The sequence below is a fragment of the Tachypleus tridentatus genome, chromosome 9 (assembly GCF_004210375.1).
Source record: "Tachypleus tridentatus isolate NWPU-2018 chromosome 9, ASM421037v1, whole genome shotgun sequence".
In the NCBI taxonomy this organism is placed as follows: Eukaryota; Metazoa; Arthropoda; class Merostomata; order Xiphosura; family Limulidae; genus Tachypleus; species Tachypleus tridentatus.
The window spans coordinates 41,310,323-41,334,738 of NC_134833.1; the positions used below are offsets into that span (position 1 = coordinate 41,310,323).

At 31.1% G+C, this 24,416-nt stretch overlaps 2 protein-coding genes across 2 annotated transcripts in view; both read right to left on the bottom strand.

Annotated features, from left to right (window-relative positions):
* Positions 1-19,523, bottom strand: part of LOC143225126 (GPI inositol-deacylase-like) — a 38,825-nt gene extending 19,302 nt beyond the window's left edge. The window contains exons 1-6 of the mRNA XM_076453973.1: positions 19,473-19,523; positions 13,611-13,767; positions 6,720-6,813; positions 6,349-6,439; positions 2,666-2,854; positions 1,530-1,683 (exon numbers count right to left, since the gene is read on the bottom strand). Of these exons, the coding sequence (XP_076310088.1) occupies positions 1,530-1,683; positions 2,666-2,854; positions 6,349-6,439; positions 6,720-6,813; positions 13,611-13,760 (678 nt within the window). The 5' untranslated portion in view covers positions 13,761-13,767; positions 19,473-19,523. The remainder of the gene's footprint in view (positions 1-1,529; positions 1,684-2,665; positions 2,855-6,348; positions 6,440-6,719; positions 6,814-13,610; positions 13,768-19,472) is intronic.
* The window catches only part of PGAP1 (GPI inositol-deacylase), an 84,308-nt gene continuing 73,959 nt past the window's right edge, over positions 14,068-24,416 (bottom strand). Inside the window, exons 15-19 of the mRNA XM_076458805.1 lie at positions 23,489-23,711; positions 22,411-22,489; positions 15,770-15,845; positions 15,297-15,358; positions 14,068-14,143 (exon numbers count right to left, since the gene is read on the bottom strand). Coding sequence (XP_076314920.1) covers positions 14,068-14,143; positions 15,297-15,358; positions 15,770-15,845; positions 22,411-22,489; positions 23,489-23,711 — 516 coding nt within the window. The remainder of the gene's footprint in view (positions 14,144-15,296; positions 15,359-15,769; positions 15,846-22,410; positions 22,490-23,488; positions 23,712-24,416) is intronic.

Genomic DNA, 24,416 nt, shown 5'->3' on the forward strand with positions numbered 1-24,416 from the left:
AGTGGGAGTGAATTTACTAAAGACACCAGAGAATGGAGGAATCACTTTATCGAAAGGGCTCAGGTAAGATAACCACTCAATCATTAAGGCTGGAGTTTTCCATGTATGATAGATTGAGACCAGATACTTCAAACAGATCATGTATCCAGAACTGTACCTCACCAGAATAGAGGCAATAAAAATGTGGGATAGTAGAGCACCCAGGACCAAACTCTAGCAAGAAACCACTACAATTTATAACAGCCACACCTATAAAGAGGGTGAGAACATGAATAATATGAGGAGGACAAAAAAAGAGAAGAGATGAACCCATAAGACTGCATATGATATGAAAGCTGGTGAGGTTCCCTGATTTCAAGGGCAGAAAGAGATGGCTGGTGAAGATGCTAAATGTATAAGAAATACCCCTAAAAACTACATCACAAAGAAAAGGTACAAGAAAGGGAATCAAAAGTCAGAAAAAAGTAGCCTAGCAAAAAAAATGACCCAAAACTCAAGTACCTTCAAATAGTTGGCTATTCTTATTCAAGAAAATAAAATGTGTTTTCATTCATCCTTCTGAAAGAAAGTAGTCAACTATTGGAAAGTGATTGTGTATAAGGTCTTTTTTTAATTAGTTGTTCATATTCAAAATTCTTAATTTATGCATTTTCACTATCTATGCTAGTGGAAATCACTGACTTTTTTTTCAAAACTACTGACTATATCTACAGTATTAGAAACTCTGACTTTCACAAAAATTAACATATTGCACCAGAAATTTATGATCATTCCAAAAATATATGTATCCTTGACTCTGTATGATAAATTCTACTATAAAATTACTACAGGCACTTTCCCATTACCACAGTCCATTGTTAGATGATCAATAGTTAATATCCTAAAAATGGTTACGATACATAAAAATTGTTATGTCAACTAATAGTACATAATAAAATATCTAAAAACTAAACTTAGGAAGAAGATTAATTTGTTCATAATATTATTAATTATATTTACATTTGCCTTTCGTATTTCTGAAGATACCTATCCTTCAGAATACAGTAATAAGTTTACAGTTATATAAAATATTAGTAATTTATTTAGTTAAAAATAAAAATAACTAAATTAATTTTAACATACATCAATTATATTATTTCTCTTTTCTAAATTCAAAACATTTTAAAGGATTTTGAAAAATATGTATGTGCTAAACTATTTACAAACCAAACATTTCTTTAAACACAAAAATTATAATTATTTAATCCAGTGTTTTTCAACCTTTTCCAGTATCATTATTCACCTCTATGTTTTCCACAACAGCTTACTTACCCCAGTTTGAAAAAACATTAAAAAAAGTATGACTTACATGAACATCAAACTACAATTACAATAAATAATAGCAACTAATGACTTTTCGCTTTTGAATTTATTACATAATTTATAATACTCTTCTACCCCCATCATTCTCATTCACCCTGATTCTAATTTTATTAACCCTTGGTTAAGTCATTCACCCAGTTAGAAAGCATGCATTGATCTAAACCAACCTTGAAAAGATACAGGAAAAAACCTCCAATCAGTCCTAGTCCACCAGCTACTGTAAAAGACACTGCTGCCAAAACACTACAGGCCACAACAAACACTAGATCAAATGTTGGCTTCTTTTCAGTCACAGAAGGTACTACTTCTGTCTGTGAAAACCTTCATAGTAAGAAAAAAACATGTACAAGTAAATAAACATATAAAATTTCAAAAGCAATATAAATAAAGTTATATATGTACACAAGTTAATTCTGACAACACTGTAGGAGCATATTAGGAATATTAAACAGGTAATAAAATGCTTCAATATAACCTAATGGGCAAGAATTTGCTTATAGTCTAAACCTGACTAAATATACTTGGAATAAACTATAAAATACAATTCAATAAAATCTGCATCACCTTATCACCTTCATATCTTCAGTAACTGAAGTTTTGAAGCTTTATAAATTAAGTGGTTTCATGAAGGAGTTATGAAGATAAAATTCTGAATATGAATACAAAAGTTAGACTTATGAAAGAAGATTGTTTGTTTGTTTTTGAATTTTGTGCAAAGCTATATGAAGGCTATCTGCACTAGTCATTCCTAATTTAGCAGTTTAAAACTAGAGGGAAGGCAGGTAGTCATCACCACCCACTGCCAATTCTTGGGTTACTCTTTTACTAAAGAATTGTGGGATTGACCATCATGTTATAACACTCCCATGGCTGAAAGGGCAAGAATGTTTGGTGTGACGGTGATTTGAACCTGTGACCCTCAGATTACGAGTCAATTGAAGATCTAAACAATATTCTTTATCTTGCACAGTTGCAATATGGAAATATGATAAATCATTGATCACATTAATTCTGAGCTTGTTCAGGAAAAATTGGGAAATATAAAGAATGATAAAGCTTTTGGCCATATAATACTCCAATAGATGAACTAATAAGTTTCTTGCTGTTCTTACATTTTATGTCATGTTACTAAATATAAATGTTTATTATCATTCAGCAAAATTGAAGAGCTGGAATGACTTGTTTTATCATGATGCTAACTGATCTTATCTTGTTTTGATTTAGTACAATTCAAATGTGCACATTAGATTAATAATTAATGTTTTATTTAAAGTAAAATGCTTAAAAACCAAAATACACTCACTTTCTCATAATGAACTGATGTAAGGCTCCAAACAGAATGACAAGTGAAGATATTACCAACACCTGTAGAATTACTAGACCATACGCAATTAAATACAAGAAAACTCTCAGACCCAAAAAATGTATTTTTCGCTGTTGTAAAACCAGATCGTCAATAGATGGCACCAGTGGAATATGCAAATTGAATGACCTGTAAATGTAAAAAAACAGAGAATAAATTTTTTAATACTTGCTGAATGTTACTAATGTTACATATTTTAACAGTGAAACAAAAGGGAAGACAGCTAGTCACAACCACCCACCATTTGGTGAGGGACTTACTGATTAAGTAATTCCAAAAATAAGATAAAAGCAAGTTTAACATTAGGAAAATGCTGGTTTTAATTATTACAAAATTTCAACCCATAGCAATGAGTCATTATTAGGTAATATTACCTGATGATGACATAATACTATGGTCAAAATTTTGTAATAATTAGGATCAGAATTTCCTAATTGTAACTGTTATCCCATTTCCAAACTATTAAGTTAGTTAAAACTCACAAAGCAAAACATTAAAATGTCATATTTAACAATAAATAGTTATTCTCAAGTTAGTTTTTATTTTTGCATTATACTGATATTAATTAATAATTATGCATGATATAACTTAAAGAGGCTAGTATATACCAATATAAATTCTGAACTTCTTTATTTTAAATTATTTATTATAAAATAAAATAAAATTATGCAAATTAACAAAGAGGTAAACCTACTAGTGTGCAATTTGCTTTATACAAGTAGTACAATTATAAATCACAAAATTCTTTCAATACAAGCTGAAATGTACACATTTTATTTCAACACATTTCCAAATACACTGAACAAATCACTAAAATATTGTATTCTTTGCAAGGAAACAATAAGAAACTAATACATTAAAAGTAAAAATGAAGCAAATATGATATATGCATGTAAAAATGGCTCATTTGGGTTGAGAAAATTTTCTACGTAGAGGAGCGAACAATGTTTCGACCTTCTTCTACAAAAGATTAATGAGGCAGTTATACTTACCTATGTTTAAGACTTATTTAAACTACAAAGCATTCTATTAATAATATTATATTTGAAGAACTAATTACATACAGGGTAAGCATTCATTACAACTTAAAGTTTTGGATATTGAATGAATTGTTTATTACTATAAATTTTAAACTTATGTAACAACATACATATATACACTGCTGGCCAAAATCTTAAGGCCAGTAAATATAAAGAAAAATACGCATTTTGCGCTGTTAGACTCAACCACTTATTTGAGTAGAGCTTTGAAAGATTAAAATAAGAAAAGGGAAAATAAAAATAAAAAACTTTTGTAGCATATAATAGGGAAAATGTGAACACTATGAAATTAGCCTAAATACAAGATGGTCAAAAGTTTAAGACCATACCAAAAAGAAGTCCTAAACAAGGTGAGATATGCCCAACAAGAGGACTCAGTAATGAGTTGCATGGCCATCAGTGCGAATAACTGCAAGCATTTGCTTTGGCATGGTCGATATAAGCGTTTGCAGAAGGCTGGCTGGAATGTTATTCCAAGTGGTGAAGATGGCTTCACAAAAATCATGCACTGTTTGTAATTGACATCCATTTCTATAGACTTCCGCCATCCACCCCCAAACATTTTCAGTGGGGTTTGGTTCGGACAAACACGCTGTATGGTCCAAAAGAATCATGTTATCTGCCATGAAAAAGTCCTTTGTCCTGCGAGCATTGTGAATTGCAGCATTGTCCTGCTGAAAGATCCAATCATTTCCACACAAGCAGGGTCCTTCAGTCAATAAGAATGCTCTCTCCAACATGCCAATGTAGCAAACTGCTGTTTGACGCCCCTGTATAACCTGAAACTCCATTGTTCCATGGAAGGAGAAAGCACCCCAGTTCATGATGCGACCTATTCCACTGTGTCATGTAGAAAATGTCTCTGGTGGGATATGCTTTCTGTGCCAGTAACATTGGAAGCCATCTGGACCATTCAAGTTAAATTTTTTCTCATCAGAGAACAAAACCTTCTTCCACTTTTCTACGTCTCATGTTTCGTGCTTCTCAACAAAGTTTAACCGAGCTCTTTCGTGGTGCGCAAGTAGGCATGGCCTTTGAAAAAGTTTACAGTTTTTAAAGCGTTTCTCTCGTAGATGCCATTTTATTGTTCTTGAGCTGCATTCTGTGTCCATAAGGGCCTTAATCTGGTTTGACGATCTACTGGTGTCTTGCCGGACGACTCGTTGAATCCTCCTGCTCAACGCCGGTGAAATTTTCTTAGGCCGACCACTTGAAATTCTTGTTCTGTATCCCTCGGGGTCTTTTAAGAAATTTGCAACAGCAGTTTTACTATGCCCAATCTCACCAGTGATAGCACATTGACAGAGACCTTGCTTTTGCAGCTTAACAATTCTGCCACAAAAAAAATTTGTCAACTTTTTAGTATTTTCCATGTTTTTACCTAATGTAACACAGATGTTGCCAATGCTAATGCTTGAACACAAATGACTAAATTTTGTTACATTTTAAAAGCTTTGTTTCAGTATAGTCTTAAACTTTTGACCAGCTAGTATTTAGGCTAATTTCATAATGTTCACATTTTCCCTATCAAATGCTACAAAAGTTTTTTATTCTTATTTTCCCTTTTCTTATTTTCATATTTTGAAGTTCTACTCAAATAAGTGGTTGAGTCTAACAACGCAAAATGCATATTTTTTTCTTTATGTTCATTGGCCTTAAGATTTTGGCCAGCAGTGTATATAAAACCAAATTATCAATAAGATTCACCTGTGGATATGAATATGAAAACACTGAAATATTAGACCTTTTCTCTTTTTTTTTTTATTAACTTCTTCTACTGTTTTGTATGTTTTTGTTACAGACTTTCAGTAATCAAATTCTGAGAATCTATAACAAAAACAAATAAAACTGAAAGAAGAAATTAATAAAAGAAAGGGAAAAAAATCTGATATTCTTGTGTTTTTTATGTACATATATATTCCATTTCAGAATTAATGGCTAAATATATTCCAAGTCAAGCATAAACTTGTGATACATAAACATACTGCATAAAAGGCATGTGGGCAAAAAAATTGACAACTGTATGAAAAATATACAAAACTTTATCATGCTGGTATTTCTTATAAGAGGTTCTAGCATTACTTCTATGTTAAAATAACAATCACACCAAATATATATTTCCTTTCTACAGCCATGTGTGATTTATGATCTTATTTGAATCTAACAGCTACAATAAACTAGAGTAGATAAATAGATTACCATTAACTCTACCTAACGTCATTCATTCACAGAAAATAAGTTGACTGAAGAATGTAGAATAAAATAAGAACATTTCTTAATTATAAATGCTAGTTGACAGTGTTCACTAGAAGACAATAATTTATATGGTTATGAAGAAAAGACTAATATAATGTTTATAAGTTTAACTGGTACCATTTATTTACACAACACTAGCTGATGACATAATATAAGGCATGATAAAATAGATAACATTGTTTATAAGTTTAACTTATAATATTATTGGTTGATAATCTAATATACATTATAATAAATTATAATGTGTTATAAACAGTGTTTATAGGTTTAGTTGGTATAATTACAAAACACTGACTGACAGAACAGCCCTAAAAAAAAAAGACTTACGTCAAGCAGTAATATAATACAACTGGTATTATCACCAAGCTAACAAATGATGAGAGCTGCTGTGCTGACAGTAGAAGAGATGGGCAGAGTCCTGAAACCCATGAAACAAATGGTTTAATCTTACACTCTTTTTTTGCAAGTACTAAAATTTCTATTAGAGGTTTCAAAAGCCAGAAATGTGGTAAATTTCACTTGTAATTATTGCAATTTTATGCCTTTTTAGTTAGCTTCCTGCTAATAAGAGTGCTTGTGTTGTATTTATGTATTAGATGAATATTATTTTTATATTTTGGTGGTGAAAATTATCCTTTAATAATTTACTGATGTACTGAAATTTAAAAAAGTAGGAACATAACCTTGAAGAAACTTACCTGTTTTATTGATACATTGAAGTTGCTTACAAAAAGCAAACATGATAATTGCCACCATGTATCCAGGTAAAAGTAGACCATAGTATTTGATAAACTGTGATAAAACAAAATGTAAGCAAAAGTCAAACTATTATTAAAAAGTGATTAACACTATAAACAAATATTTTTGAAGTCATAAGTAAACAATAGGAAACAGCATTCAGTTTTAATACAGATAACAAATCAAAAATTAACAAAACATACATATAAATCAAATTGATTAACCCAAGCCATTCTAAGCGAAGTTCAAATAACAAAAAGTTTTCTATTAAGCTTTCAACAAAATAACCAGCTTAAACTGTAACAATAAATCTACTGATTTATACTAAATAATTTAGACACAATAATTATTAAAACAAGGTTATAAGAATACATGAGTTGTAGTGTTAACAGCATGATGACCCATTTACATTGTACACATAACTAAACTTCTACTAACTGTAAATCTGTATACAAAATGTTTAATAATATTGTTTTCCTTAAGTAGCATTAAATTTAGATAAAAACACTTGAAAGCTTAATCTATTGTTTGGAAACACATTCAATGAAAAGAAACAATTTTCACCTCAGCCCAATGTACTTTTAAGAAAAGGTTGTTGTTCATTGTTATTAAGCACAAAGCTACATGAAGGGCTATCAGTGCTTTACCTATCACAGGTATTGAAACTCAGTTTTTTAGTAGTATAAGTCTGCAGACATACTGCCATACAACTGGAAGGGGGGAGCTCACGAAAAGGTAAAAACAAAAACAAATTAAATTTATTAAGTACAGATAAGAGTAGCACAGAAGTATTTTAGTAGTTCAATGATTGCTTTGTTTTTTATCTAAAGTACATCTTTAGATAATTTTTAACAAAATATGTACTCAATTAATTAGACTTAAATAAAAAGCTGGAAATTTCAAAGGTAAACCAAGCACACAGTTGCCAGATTACTGTAGACCTAGTATGTGGAACTACAGGTGTAGCAATTGGTGATGGTGTAATGAAAGAGCCAAGAATGGGTATGAACTTGGAGAAAAATAAATATTTGTTAAGAAAAAGAAAATAATGATTGTTTGCTTGTTTCTTTGTTTGCTTTTGAAATTTCATGTGAAGCTTCATGAGGGATATCTGCACTAGCTGTCTCTAATTTAGCAGCTTAAGACTAGAGGGAAGGCAACTAGTCATCATCACCCACTGCTAACTCTTTGGCTACTCTTTTACCAATGAATAGAGGGATTGACAATTACATTACATTATTATGCCCCCCATGGCTGAAAAAGCAAGCATGTTTGGTGTGATAGGGAATTGAACCTTCCACCCTCAGATTATGAGTCAAGCACCCTAACCACCTGGCCATGCTGGGCCATAATGGCTAATGGTACAAATGGAAAGGACAACTATATTCTAATATTATTAGTTGAAAATTAAAATAAACCATACTTAAATATTAGTGTAAGATGATTCATATGATCAGCAAGAGTAATAGAGTTAAGGGTAAAACAAGGATGAAACTTCAATAGCAAGACTTGTCTTCTTCATGACAGTAATGAATCTGCTTTGTTTTACTCAACACAGAAAGAAACCAGCCTGAAAACTGAATTTGTTACACATATTCTCTCCTTAGCTAAATCAGCAGAAAGATGGATAAGAATCTGAAAGATCCTATGCTCATGTGACAGTTAAAAAGCAATCTTTTATACTAAAGGTACAGTTTGTCCAAAAATGAGTATACCAAAAATTAAGTTTAATAATTTTATTTCTATTTGAGATAATAACAAAAAATGAATACAGGAAACATTTTAATAATTAATAAAGTTCTACATGTCTTTCATCATTTGCTATAACTAATCTAATTTTGTGTTTAAATTCTGAGTTAAATATTTTCCAACACAGCAGCAGGGATGAATAACATAGCTTCACAAGTTCAATGTTTCAGTTCTTCAAGATCTTTTGGTTTGCTATGGTAGATTTTTGTTTTTTTAAAAAAAAACCAAGATGAAAATCTAAAAGGAATAAATCAAATGACTACCATCCAATGTTTTGAAAAATTTGTTTGAAAACACTTTAACAATTTGAGCAAAGTGGGGTGATAAACCTTCCTCTTAATAGATAGTTTTTTTAACAAACAAGAATTTCTAACAGTTGCAGAATCAACAGTTGTTATAACTTGTGTATATACAAATTTCCTGTAACAGTTTGTTCATCGAAGAACCAAGAACAAAACAAAAATTAATACAACAAAACAAAACCTGCAAGACTGCTACTTACATTTATATTCAATTTTTCTTGTTACCTCAAATTACAATAAAGTTATTCAACTTTATTCTTGGTACATTCTATTTGGACACCTTGTATATGAGTGTGTGAGAGTGTGTCTATATTTATCTATTTATATAGAGATAGATATATATACTTCATGAAACAGTAGATAGCTTCTGTGATTGGAGCCTGTTACTCAAATTAATACTTGAGCTGAATTTTTGATTTATGATTTTCTCAGTATTTGAAAATCAAAAGTTTGTTTGATTGTTTTGGAATTTCGCACAAAGCTACTCGAGGGCTATCTGTGCTAGCTGTCCCTAACTTCGCAGTGTAAGACTAGAGGGAAGGCAGCTAGTCATCACCACCCACTGCCAACTCTTGGGCTACTCTTTTATCAACAAATAGTGGGGTTGACCGTCACTTTATAACGCCCCCACAGCTGAAAGGGCGAGCATGTTTAGCGCAACAGGGATGCGAACCCGCGATCCTCAGATTACAAGTCACACGCATAACACGCTTGGCCATGCTGGGCCCAAAATCAAAAGTACCTTACAGATGTATGTATATGTATGCAGACACACTATATTATCAAAGTACCTTTATTACAACAGTACTTTTCACCTAGTAATGGACATGTTCACAATTAACTCTCATATGAATCCTATTGTTCACTACTGCATAAAGTTCATAAAAGTTAGATGTTCCAATAGTCATCCAAATGGAATAAAAATACCATGAGAAAACAATCTCAAGAATTTTCAAGATAAATAATTTTATATGTAGCTAAGATGTTCTGAGTCTCTAATACCTTTCAGCCCACCTACTCATACTCCCATTTAATGTCAGTAAAGTAACAAAGAATTTGAATAAAAATGGATGTGCTAATGCATAATAGTATTCCAATTTAAAAAACCAAGGCAATTCTTGGTTTTTCGTTTTTCAAAACATGATTTGAAAAAAAGGAACACGTGGCAACAAGTTCATTACAAAGAACTTTAGTGAGAGTTCATGACTGTACATTGGTACATCCACTAAGTCCATAAAATTCCAAGTTGTTGGATATAATGAACAGGATGCTACTGATAACATAATCATCACAGTCATCTTAATTGCAATATGGCTACTGTATTGAAATGGGTTTATTTCTCAATAGTATGAACTTAGTCCACTGCTATTGAGTAAGAAAGCCATAAATGATGTGAACAATGTCTGCACTGATAGAATTCTGTAAGATAGGTTCATACCTTATTCAGCAAAATAATATATGATGCTACATTGCAAGACATGCTCAGCAATGATCTGAGAGTATTCATGTTACACAGTTAAACTGTTTTATTACTTTGTAATGCACATTAAGTGTGTATTGTAAATTTTGCACAAAGCTACTCAATGACCATCTGTAAATGATGTTCTTGATTCAGAAATGATAAAAGGAAGGCAGCTAGTCAACTTTAGGGCTACTCAAGACAAACAAAAAATGGGATTGACCATCAATATAACACCTCCACAGCTGAAGGGATGAATGTGTTTGGTAAGTGGATTTGAACCAGTGAAATGTGTATTGTGAGTCAAGTGCCCTAACTACTTGGCCATGCCAAGTCATACAGTGAGTTATTACCTGTGCTAGACATAAAGTATTAAAGCAAAACACAAGCAAAAAAATGTTAGCAAAAGAATTAGTTCTCTACACATTTTAAAGATATCTCAAGTAAATTATGTACATTTTTACATAAGATGCTTTTATTTGTTTGCTGCATTTCATGAAAAGCTCTCTGATGGTTATTTGTGCAAGTTATTTCCAATTTTGATGAAGCAGACTAGCGTGAAAGCAGCTAGTCAACACAACCCACCATAAACTATTGGGTTACTTTTGTCAAACTGAAGTGTAAGATTTGATTATCACATTTATACCACACTCATGACTCCAAAGTACCAAGTATGATTTTTTAAATTACAGCAGTAAGAACTTTAAAACTGTGGAACCTCAGCTTCACAGTCATGAGCATTAATCAGTGGATCATACTTGACTCACATTCCTATGTAGTTAGGATTATGAAACAAATACTCCCCTCATTTATATCTTCACACTTAAATAGCCAACCTGTGTTTACAAATTTAAAACTGTTAAAATCATTCAAACCCAACAAGACTATTCCATATTAAAAATAATCAGGTAACATGCAGCTGAACTTATTCTTTTACAAGTACTTCTTTATATTTTGTGTACATTACAGGAGCTAGATTTTTTATAAACAAATCTAGAGTATTTATACATTACTGAATATAATAATACACATCAGAAAAACACAAATATAAAATTATACAAGTCAATTATTAAAAATTTGTTCCTTATGAAATATTAGTCTATTTTATTTCTTTATTTTAAAATAATACTGAATAACTAATATGTAACTTCCATAAACATACTGTCACACACTGGCAAAGATATAATATAAATGCAAAATCAATAATACAAGTTTTTCAAACTAAAGCAACTTATCAATACATTATTTTAAGCATTATATTGGACTTAAAAGTACAATATTCTTAAGGATCAAAAATAAAATACATTTCTTTAAATATCTAATGTAATGTATAAATTTATGTTTTACACATAATTTATGTATGTTAAATTCACCACTAGGTGGATATAAACATGTAAGTTGATGTCAATAATTAATTACACACTCAGTAAATGTAATGCATCAGCAAAATGCTCATATGCTATTATAACATACTGTGGTAGGCATACAGTGATATGAACTAGAATATCTCAGCAAATAGAAAGGGTAGGGAGTTCTTATTTTATATTCTATCATTTCAGTATTGGTAATTTGAGTTTCTAATTCATTAAAAACTGTATACTTTACATTTTACGATGCTGAAAATAGAATCTGAGTTAATGCATGAGACAATGTAACAAGTGATACACAAAATATCAATATTCACCTTTTAAATTATTACATTATTAAATAATGCAATAATTTAATATTATTTATTAATATTATAATACAATATTATTTAATTTAATAATATAATAATGTAACATTACATTATTAAATAATATATAATACTAAAATTTAGGTTACAAACTACAGTTTGATTCCAAACTTACGAGCACACATTCATAAAAGAATAGTTTTATAAAATTTTGAATGTAAGTTTACAAAACATGATGACATGCACTCTCACCATAATAAATATGGAAATGGTTAATGTATTAGTCTGTATCTGGTTATGCAAAACATAAACAAAGAGAGTATTAAACATGCTGCCAGCACAGCCAGTAGTAAAATTCTGATTACAGGGTTGTGCTTGTAACATGTATTTTCATCCTTAGCAGTGGCACTGTACTGATTAAGTAGTTACTGTTACAGAGTGTTCTGTTTTATATAATCTTGACTATTTAATCATGATGTACAATGTTTCAATCATAAGTAAAAAAATTATAATTTATCAGCAATATCTTTTGTTTTTTAACCATCATGTTTTATCTATGTTTATACAATTTCAGCTAACAATGGCTGGTATTAATGACTAGTGGTATATGTTAATCTGGTTTAATGCACTATTATCCAATGTATGATCTAATAATAAACCATAATATCTGTACCCAAATTTTAATACCACTGGATAAGGTCACAGAAGCTGTTTTTTTTCTCCATCATGCTATTCAATTTAATTAGTATTGTAGTTTCTCTCCACAGATGTGTAACTACTTGGTGTGCAGTACTTATCTAACAAATAATATAGGTCTCAGATACTTAAGAAGAGTTCTAAATTTTCAGTACTTTTGCTTTACAAGTTCTATCTTAACAATTTCATTTAAAAATTTCCTAACAAAACACAAAATTTGTATTTATTTTTTTATAGGTTTTGGTTCACAGTTATTTCATACTTTTATAAATTTACAAAGGCTAAGAAAAAAACTTGAGGAGGCAAATATCTGCTACTGACTAAGATTACATAGATTTCTAAAAAAGGATTTGTGGATTTATAAAAATGACATTTAAACCCAAGGATCATGAAGTCATTTCCTAGCTGCATGGTTCTATTAAAGTCACTACAAATGTTCATTATCTTACTTTCTGTGTGCTGCATGGTCCAAAAATACCAAAACAGAATATACAGTGATAACTGATGAAACAAAAGTGGGTTCAAATTAATTTTTCTTATATATTTCTTACATTACATTTAATATAGGTATGTGAAATTAACCTAATGAAAAAAATATTCTCTTAGATAATGCTTTATTGTATGCTTCATAATACAGAAGCACCAAAACAGAACTAACAGTGATAGTATAAAAGAAATACATATTTATCTTTTGTGATATTTTTCCAATAATATTTCTCAGAGGTATATGAAATGCATATAATAAGAAAAAAAAACTTTCCCTTATTGCATCATGTATTCTTTAGTATACCACAAGATTAAAGAATTAAAGAAATGCCTTTTAAACTGGTGTACATCTGTTATGAAGTAATACAAGTGCATCATGTTATTATACATCTTTTTAAATACATACAGTAAAATCATTACATGGAGGGAATAAAGTTCAATTGTTGTTATAATAATAATAATAATAATAATAAAAAATACATACTTGTCCTATGCTCTCTTTGACAGAAAACTCACATCTAATATTATAGCTACATTCAGGATCCAGAATCATGTGTAATTGTGGCAAACGGTTATCCGACTTAGCTGGCTTTGGAAACTGAAGTGTTGCAGTGACCCGAGTCAAAGCACCCATGCCCAGCCTAGAAAGCATAAATTACTTTTAGTAATATCACTGGATCAAAAGTTATAATTTTCTCATATGAAAATGTATTTCTGATAGGCACTTCCCTCCCCTCACAAAACTAACTCTTCTTTGCTGCCCCTTATATGCAAAGTTTTTATTTATGCATGCCACAAGCCTTCTGCTCTTTCCTATTAGAATCAAGTGACTTTAATGTGTCATTTATGTAAGTCATCATATGTCATCTCTCTATCAATGGGAGCATAATACACTCAAGAAACATGCAACTCCCTCTGTGCACCTCTACTAAACTATCACTTCAAAGTTTGGGAGCAAACATAAGCACCAGAGGTGTATGTGGATGAAGGGTTGGGTGTGTGAGGGGAGGGATGTACCTATCAGAAATACATTTTCAGTGCAGAAAAATTCTAACTTCCAATACAGCACTTCCCTCCACTCAAAGATTAGATAGATTCCCACATTGACTAGGAAGAAGGAATGGTGTGAGGTAAAAATAGATGTACCTTCTCCCAAAATCCCAAAAGCATCTGAAGAATACCTTTGTAGATGAGACAATCAAATCAGAAGAGAGAAACAATACCATTTCTGAGCTAGGTAAATATATACCTGTAGAACTGGGGAATTAAGAACCACTCTGATTACTGAGTATGATGCAAGAATTAGCTCTGAGCTGCTGGCCTAGCAACTTGACATCCAGTGTTGAAAGGATGTCTATCACATGGAATCAACTCCCCGACTGTTAAACAGTTCAGAACCATCCAAATGGCAATAACATTTCCATAAGAAAAGAGAATGAGGGACAGTCAAGGATAGAACTGGAACAATCCCCATACCCCCACTGTGACCCACAACACATATGGAGGAAATTGAGGGAGGAAGATAGACTACCTGAAACATGTATGAGGACTTATGTTGATTGATTCACTCTAAATCCAAAACCTACCCACAGGAAACTGACATTCAGTAAGAGGGCTCCAAATTGAAAGGGTGAACTGCATTTTGATGTCTCACTCTATTGTACTGATTATTGCAAGTTGGAAAATATTACATCATTTACATCTGCAGAACACCAATGCCCTACTTTGCACTGAATGGTTATAGCCATCTTTGTAGAACCCATAGATGGATGCCTTTATAGTTGACCACACCAGTGGCTTGGAACTGGTAAATGGTAAAGACTTCCATACTTTACCAGGAGTAAAGGGGGTAAGAATGCATTGGAGAGTCCAGAGGAACATCATAACCTCAGACAGTGGAAAGTGTAATCACAAAACCCTGTTTTGAGTAGCAAACCACAGAGATTTATTCAATCGAGGTATGGCAGGGATAAGCAAATATTCCCTTCTGCTTTACCCATGAAATCTACAGGTGATACAAGCTGGCACAAGCAAATTTATGAAGCAAAAATTGTGAGATTATTCACCTACAAGTGATTTTGTGAAATATCTCATCTCAATGTTGAGATTGCAAAGCCATGGAGGACAAAGTGGAAGTCAATATGGCTTATGGTGCAAATTTAAAAAATACCTGGTGAGGCACCACTCATTACAGAACATGATCCCTGTAAGGACAGTAGGAAGGATTGGCCTCTGAAATACAATAAAGTATTAAAAGAGACTTATCCTGTATTAGAGTTGCACCAAAGTTTGAATAGTCACAGGTGAAAGGCAAAAACCCAGTGGATATGAGAAGTTAATCTAAATAAATTAAGGTGGGAAGGGGACAAGAAGAAATATCCCAGTTGTATCAAATGATGATTTTTGAACCCAACTGGTGAAAGTAGAAGGGGAGTGATCTCTAGATTACCATAAGATAAAAGTCTGGAGCCACAAAAGGAAGCCATGCAGGCATTATAACAACAAAAATATACAGCACTGTACCGATTAAGTGGTACTGTTAGAGAGTATTTTGTATTATAATCTTGACTATTTAATTATGATGTACAGTATTTTAGTCAATCCTCCTGCTAATAAATGTAGAAAAATCTCCCTTCAGGTTACCTGCAACTCAAGCCTGTGATAAAGTGACTGTTGAAATTGAGAAGCTGAAGTGGCTGCATTGACTTCATAATTCATGCTTCAATGTTAAGAAAAGCAAATGTATTACAAGCACTATCAAATGAAAAGTGATAGTTTAGTACAGGTGTGTATAGAAAGAGTCACGTATGTGAGTGTACCATGCTTCTATTGGTAGACAGGTGAGGCATGATGATTTACACTAAAGACACAGTGGAATCAACTGATTCCAGTAGGGAATCAGTAAAAGGTTTATGACACACATAAAGAAAACACTTGTGTTTGTATATAGGGAAAAGCAGTAAATAAGAATAGCTAATCTTGTGAGAAGAGGGAAGTACTGTATCAGAAGTGCATTTACATTATTGACAGAGGTGTCAAAAATAAGCAAGTATATATAAGGCAAGTCAAAAAATCTTTGCTATTATATTGTATGCTGCAAATCTACAACAATTATAAATTTAAAATGGTCTCATTAAAACATCCTCTGAATATATTAACTTACACTTACATAAGTAACTTTTCAGATTATCATGTCAGATTAGGTATGATAAAGTAAGTACATTTTCTCAACACATTAATGAACAACATTTGGCTAAAAGTTTCTACATGATCCCAGCTCAAAAACAATTCACTACAGAGGCATACAATTAATTAATGCTGCCAAAGTTGGGTTGAATTTTTAGCAGCTTTACAAGCCAGAAAAAACAACAAAGTTAATTAATCCTCTGTATATAGGCTTGATCAATTTAAGTGACTTAGTAACCACTGTGTGACCATGAAGCGTTACATACTGTAACTTTGACTGTACTACGTGTTTCTTCCAGACAAAAGTTTGACAAGCTTTAAATAAATATGACAATTTTGTTGCATAGAAAAAAAATTATACTTTTAATAAATTACTTTAAATAAAGATTTGTCTTGGAACTTACAAGGATTTTACTGAGTCAATATAACAGAAAAATGATTTTCATACTAAGGATAAAAATATGTTTATTTCATCTTAGTTTTATAAATTATTTGCATAAACTATTGAAACTCCCAAATGAATATCAAAATATCTTCTAATATATATTTACATTTTATCTCTTATTTTCTCTACCCTAACACTAACTGTGGCAAAATCATCAATGTACAATGAAATGAAAAACTAGGAATTATGAAATAAATCAACAATACTATTTTTCTATTATGACTATATATTATAACACACAGTTACAATAATTTATCCTAACAGCTACTACATATGACCTTTTCACATTTGCTTTAGTGCTTTACAATGTATTTTAGACCTTTTCTCAATCAATTTACAATCACACAATGCAACCAGTGTAAGTTGATCAAATGACATTTTATTTAATTTTTCATTCAAACCTATCACCTCACATGATAAGTTTATAATTTTTACATTTTACTAACTTTTTTTAAAGAGTAAATGAGAAACATATAAAGAATAAGTCTGGAACTTCAATGTTGAGGTCATTTACACATAGATAGTGTTATTTATTAACCATATTTTTTATGACAATGTTGGTTGTACAAAAACATAATTCATGTACATTTAAAATATGCATCATAGAATAATACCAAAATATATCAAGCACAACAAAATAAATCCCAAACACCACTATAATTCATCTGGTTTCCTAAATAAGGTATAAATGGTTAAAAAGTTACTTTAGTGCTTGGAGCAATGACTTAAGTCTAAGCACAAGAAGCTTTACTTGTGAACTACTGACTCTGAACACCAAAATTAAACAAACAAAAATATAAGAGTCTACTACATTTAAGATGCTTTTTCTGTTGATTGTGAAAATTTCCTTTAAATACATAGTAGCTGTTTTAAAAATTACCCTAATATTATGATAAGATAGAAGGTGTTTCTCTGGTGGGTTTGAAAAATTCATTGATATCTCAGCAAGTCAAGAAGAGATTCAAATTTTATAGGCTGCCTGGTTACTATCTATAGTTTGTTTTTAACTGGTTGGATACTCTGCAACTCATATAATGGAGAAAGAATATAAATAAGGGGAAATGTAGTGCTTGAGATACACCACGTGACACTTAGAAGTGGAGGTTAAGAATATACTTAAATATTTCCTTTTGATACTAAGTTTATTGACATACTTGAACATAAAGTTGTTCAGTTAAATTTTGAATGTAAGTCTCTACACAAGGTTGTTCCATGCACAGTTTGACAAATCCAAATGCATATGATTAACAGAATATTGTACATATGTAGGCAGATTAAACATTAAGGCTGGAAAAACCCAGCTTTTGTTTTGCACTAACTTCCAATAACAATCAAATGCAGCAAACTAATTTACAATTACCAAAATCAGTTTAATTTACACATAACTCGGTCACTTCTCAAACTTTAATATTTTTCACAGTTAAATTACTTATAACTTGGCCAACACATTATGCATACTTATCATCAAGATGAAACATAAGATGGGTTTGTTCATTACTAAGAGTTAAAAGACTGTCAATCCATATGTACTACCAGTTAAAAATGTTTCTTATAGCTGAGTGTTTTTATAAATTAAGTGTATTAACCATTACAAAAGTATCATATGACTGTTATTAATGATTAATGAATGTATTTTACAAATTCCTCAATCATCATTGCTTTATCATAAAATTCTAATTGAATTACAAATTTCTTTCAAAACTATTAGTAATTCTATTTTCTAAGATGTATAAATTGTAAATTCTGTTGAGCCCTACCTTCCTCTTGTTTACATGATTTGAAAATTCATTCACATGGCAAGCTGTTAATATAAGAGTTCTGTATTTACAGGTAGAAGCCTAATTCAGTGTGAAATGCAAATATTACAGCTGCAATTCTTCAATAACTTAGAAAATTAATACATCTTTATTCAAGTATACTCAGATAAAATTCTAAAACTTACATTTAGCTGATTTGCATAAAAAATAATGTATTCAGTTATGGATAACTTTAACCTCAGTCTTAGACCCATCTTTAGGGCTAGTGTAGTTTTTATGCTTTTGTACATGGCATTTACACTAGTATTTCAATTCCTTTGTCACAATGTCTGATATACTGGACATATTTAACTTAATTCCTTCAATATTCTGTCATAAAAGACTATAAATTGTCAAAATTAGATTTTCAGGAGCAAAAAATTACTATTTTCTGTACAACTAATAAATTTAGTTTTTTAAATCACTGTTCTTCATTTCAAAGCTCTTGTTTCACATTACTATCCTTGTAGCACTTACATGACTTAAACTTGAATGTAGGTCTAAGCAAATCTAATAATTAGCCACAATTGTCATTACCCATATTTAGAGCAAATCCTGTTCTAGTATTAGTTCTTTCATGTTTCATAAGTTGCTGTTAAAATTAAGAAAGTAAGTAGTGTTTGTCAGTAAGGATACAAAATTGGATAATTACCTCTGATCGATAGCTATTGGACTAAAATTGTTCTTTTGGAGATTATAACATGCATAACTAATCATACCAGGAAATACCCAATAAAATAACTAATAGTGGTGATAAAGTTAGTATCTATTTGAATGCCATTTCTAAATAAAAATGTCAATATAATAAACATCAAGAATATTGAATAGCCTCAATATGTCACAAATACTTGATGCAATGATTAATAATATCAGAGGTTTCATGTTCACTTTATAAATACATTAAAAGATGTGTTAATACCTGATATTATAGGACTTGTCTTCATGACTCCATGGTACAACAAATGTAATTAACCCTGGCCTGGATAACAAAGAAATAACCAAAACGCATTCAATAAGATATCTAATATGTATCTTTTTACAAGCATGTAGCTTTAAAGATCAAATACTTTCAGGTGAACATATATGCTTACATACTTCTTGCAACAGTAAAAAGCAAATGAAATGTACTAATTATTAGTGCTTAGTTTAATTACTTTAGTATTCTGACATAAAAGACTTAAAAGCAACTATATCAGATAAGATTATAAGATGCAAAAAAATTGTTAATATCTGTACAATTGAAATAATTTAGTTCCTTGTATTTTTATTTTTCATTTCAAAGTTGTTGTTTCACTTCACTATCTTTAGAGTATTTTTATAGTACTTTTCACACACTATTATTGTTCTGCTGTGACTTAATTTATGAACTAATGATTTCTTTACCACCAACTTTTCTTAATCAAAGTTATTAATTATTACACAGATTCTTAAATATAGAGATTATATTTCCCTAAATGTATGCATCATATCTTTTTGATGCATGTAGCTATATATATATATATATTTGTAATAAAACACGTCCCAACAGCTGTGTGAGCAATGACTTTAGTAGTGACATTGTTGCAACAAAAAAAAAAAAGGAACATGTACATATGTGAATATTGTTCCCATACATGAAAACTACTGCAGAAAACTTACAACAATGACACTATTTTCTTAATAGTTACTCTAACAGTAAAATATACTTCACAGAAATATTCATCTGTACTACAATTTTGCTCCATATATTTTTGCTTGTGCTAAGAATTAAATAATTTTTACTTCTCTCCTACTTCATACTCATTTATCTCCTTTCTACCTCATGTCATCAGTAATCTTGTAAAGTATCATTCTCTATGAGAACACAAAATATTTACCATGTACCTCATTCTGTGTAATGACAAAATTCTTGTGCTAATCATCTTTTATCACATAGATAACTTTATGTGCACCTTTCACTCAAGTAACCTTATGCAGTCACACTTTTCTACACCCACTTTTTGTGAGTAGAAGAGTGAAAACAGTTAATTACAGATAAGCAATTGACCCAATTATAAGGATTTTTTAAATTAATAATTAGGCTGTAAAATTCATAGTCATCGTACTGTGGCTGACCACAGGCCCCTTTCTCTACTCTAGCTTGCCACATTCTTGGATGTCAAGATAGCATCTGTCTATGTATGTGTGCTAAATGTTCACTCCAGGTCATCACTGTTTCCTGCAATTAATCAACTTGCAGGATATTCAGTTGTAGTAGTGATTTTGTAGACCAAAAAAAGAACATTATGACACTCAGTTTTGTTTCTATCCCACAGTTTTAGAAAAAGGGGATTGCCTTACATTCGAAATCACCCTATAATCAGGTCAGTATGATAATCCTTTGAATTATATTTCACAAGTTAATTGTAAATTTAATACCATAATTATATTACATTTATAAAGACCACACTGAAATTGAGGAAGGGCCAGAAAAAAGCACAGAGATTCTCTCACTCCTGGAAATGAAGGGCATCAGATCTAAAAACAAACCAACAAAAACAATTTCATGAAACACAAAGAACTAAACATACAGGGGTAACATTGCTGGCTTTTGGTAGTTTTGTAACAAGATTACTGGAAGGAGACATGATCTGTCATGCACTCAGTAACATCGCATTGCTGGTCCCACAGTGATGACACACCAGGCAGTCTAAAGACCTAGTGTGAAAGGCATATTCACTATTATCAACATAATACACTGACAAATACTAATAAAGGAGGTATCCTGTATAGGAAGACAGATGTACTTGAGTTGTGCTAGTCCTGCTTTTACAGCTAATTAAGCAAAATACATCAAGGGCTGTGAAATGGAATTGGAAAAACTACTCTCATGCTAATAACACACAGTAACTAATACAAATAAAAAGCAACACGTTAAGGTATCATGAAAGTGAAGAGAAAGTTGGTGATTCCCAATTTGGTGTAAATAATATGTAGCAGGATATTTGGAAAGATCTTATGTAAGTGATAAAGCTGTAGAATACCCTTACTGGACACAAAAAAAATATTTTCCATAGGTATATTGAACAATACAAAAAAATCTGCTTTGATCTTCTAAAGCAAACAGTTTCTTTTTATGTATATAATGATTCTATCTCAGTACAAGTATAGCAATCCTCATGAAAATATATTTCAGTCAACAACAAAAGCACACAAGCCGTAATGATGTTACATAAAAGCCAATATAGGCAGAAAAATTATATATTTCTGGAAAAAACTTGAACCACAAGTGCTTAATTGTCAAAAAAAGGGCTTTTTACCAAACCGTAAAAATTAAAGCAACGTCCCAATCCAGAAGACAATAGGGATTAAGAGACTTCATTACACAAAAAACTTAAAAAAAATATCCACCTCTCATTATATGTGTCACTTTAGTAAATCCTACATTTAGATCAATGGGCCAGAGAAAAGGTGGGAATAGAAGCATTTGGATGGGAAACTGAGTTGCAGGACTTACCCATAAAAGTGACTGTTGTAACTGTAAAAGTCACAGCTGTTGAAAAACAAAGCTGTGCTGACAAATCAAGAACTACATTTAGCAAATACTGAACAAAATATTTACCAGGGTCCAAATGAAACACAGTATGGAAGTCTTCTTGATCAATCCAGGGACAAGATAATTACTGCAATGGCCAGAGACCAGAGAAGCAATAAAATGTGATTCAAAAGATTGCAAAAGTGTCTATCATTAAGCAACAAAAAATTGACAAAAATGTTTGGAAGACCACAAGATGAGGAGACTAATTCACAGTCAGTGCTTTGTTAGCATGAAAGTTGATCCATCAAAAGATTAATTCTTCACAGAATATGACAAGGTTATAAAGTGATAGAATGAGTACTTGCCCACAGAACCTGACAGCATTTTAACAGATATTTGACATTCATAATACTGATTATGTCCACTAGGATTACAGAGCCCTGTAAAATGTTTGAGAAGTCTATGCAGTTATTCTGAGTTGCTCACAATTCCAAAAAAAGTTGTGTGTTTTATCAGCTTTGATAAAATGTGGTTATGTAAGTGTTAGGTAGACTCCAAGTTGAAGTAGTGCTATATGACAAAATATAATTGACCCAAAACACTGTAAATAGAAAGCATAAAACATATGATTTAACAACTACTGTTCTTATACAATATAAAGTTTGTATACAATTGAATACTGCATATGGCAGAACACACATGTGTGCAGATAAAGGGAAAAAAAATAATTCTAAACAAGTCACCTATATAGTGAGTTTTGGAGCAAGTTATATGTCTCTTTATATTTTGGGGTAAACAACTTCTAATCCAAAAAACTGCTTGTCAAGTTTTTACATCTGGTTTCAAGGGTTGTATTATGTGAGCAAATGTGCTGTATTACCTAGGTTACACTGACAGGAAAATTACATGTGCAGTATCAAGGATGACAGAGAGTAGGTGATAGAAATTTATGTGTGCCTGTAAGCTTTGTACAGAGATCTGCCATAATTTTCCCATTTAATTCTTTTAAACTTTCACATCAAAAAAATTTACATTTGCAATGAAACAAATTATGTAAACTCAGCGGAAGGAAATACAGCATTTTCATAAGTAATTAAAGATTTGAGTGAAAAAATAAAAATGCATCATTAATAAATCTGAATGAGTAAAAAAGTTAGATAATACTGCAGTGAACTCATATTAAAAAGTTACTCAATAATAATTCTAAAGGATTATATTGCTAAAAACCAGATTTTGATACCCACAGTGGGCACAGCAAGAATAACTTATTGTGAAGCTTTGTTTTATCACTAAGCCAGTAATAGGTAAGTTTTGAAAGAAATAACATTTCCTTCTGCAATGTACACAAGCATAATTCTCACAAAGTAAGTCTAACACAAAATTTCCAAATAAGTATATAACATTTATATAGGTTTAACTAAATGTATATGTATACCTACCATGAGCACCTCCTCGACAAATTCGTGTTTCAATAATTATTGAATATGCTTGCCACAGTTCTTGAAGTCCAGACAAAAACAATTTGTAGAAAACTGCTCCTTCGGATAATGGAATAGTTAGTAGTTGTGTTGGACCAAAGTTTAGAAAGTTCCTCATAATTGAAGGAAGTCTTACTGTCTTGTTTCGAGAAATTTCTTTGTACCTTTCTCCAATCACATGAACCTGATAATACAAGCAGTTATCAAAATGTAAATCTGTTTCATTAATAATACTGATGTAAATATTCAAGCACTAAAACAGAATAATGAACCTTCTACAATAAATAAATTTAAGCACTAATAACTAATTATTATCTCTAAGATTTTAATAATTAAATAATAGACAAAAATTTATAACCTCAATTACATTAACCAAGTTTTAACCAGTGAGTGAATATTCTAGTGATGCCATACTGATTGTAATATTGTTATACACAGGTATATCATATGCTTTATATGTATTTTAGTGACAGATAGGAATTTTCAAAACTTTTCACTTATTTAGTTTCTATATAGTTGTAGTACAAACACACTGTATTGATGATTTGCCTTGTATTTGTTTTGTTTCTTACTTCTCTATAGTATGTGATGTCTATTCTACCTGAGGAAATTCTGCAGTGACATCTAGCCTCTATGGAGGAGGATCACACAGAAATATCCTTTGCAAGCTGAAGTAGTTATGCTCATACGTTACAGCTGATCAGTGTTGTGAGAGACTAAGAGTCATGAGATAACACTCTCTATTGGTAAAGAAAGCAAACTTACAAAATTGAATTTAGACAAGCTTTCTTGGTTCAGTTCTACTAGGAGATTTTCAAGTGAAGACTATATTTTTGATCACCATAGCTAGAGAACTACATACAATCTTGTACATAATCAACTCTGGTTC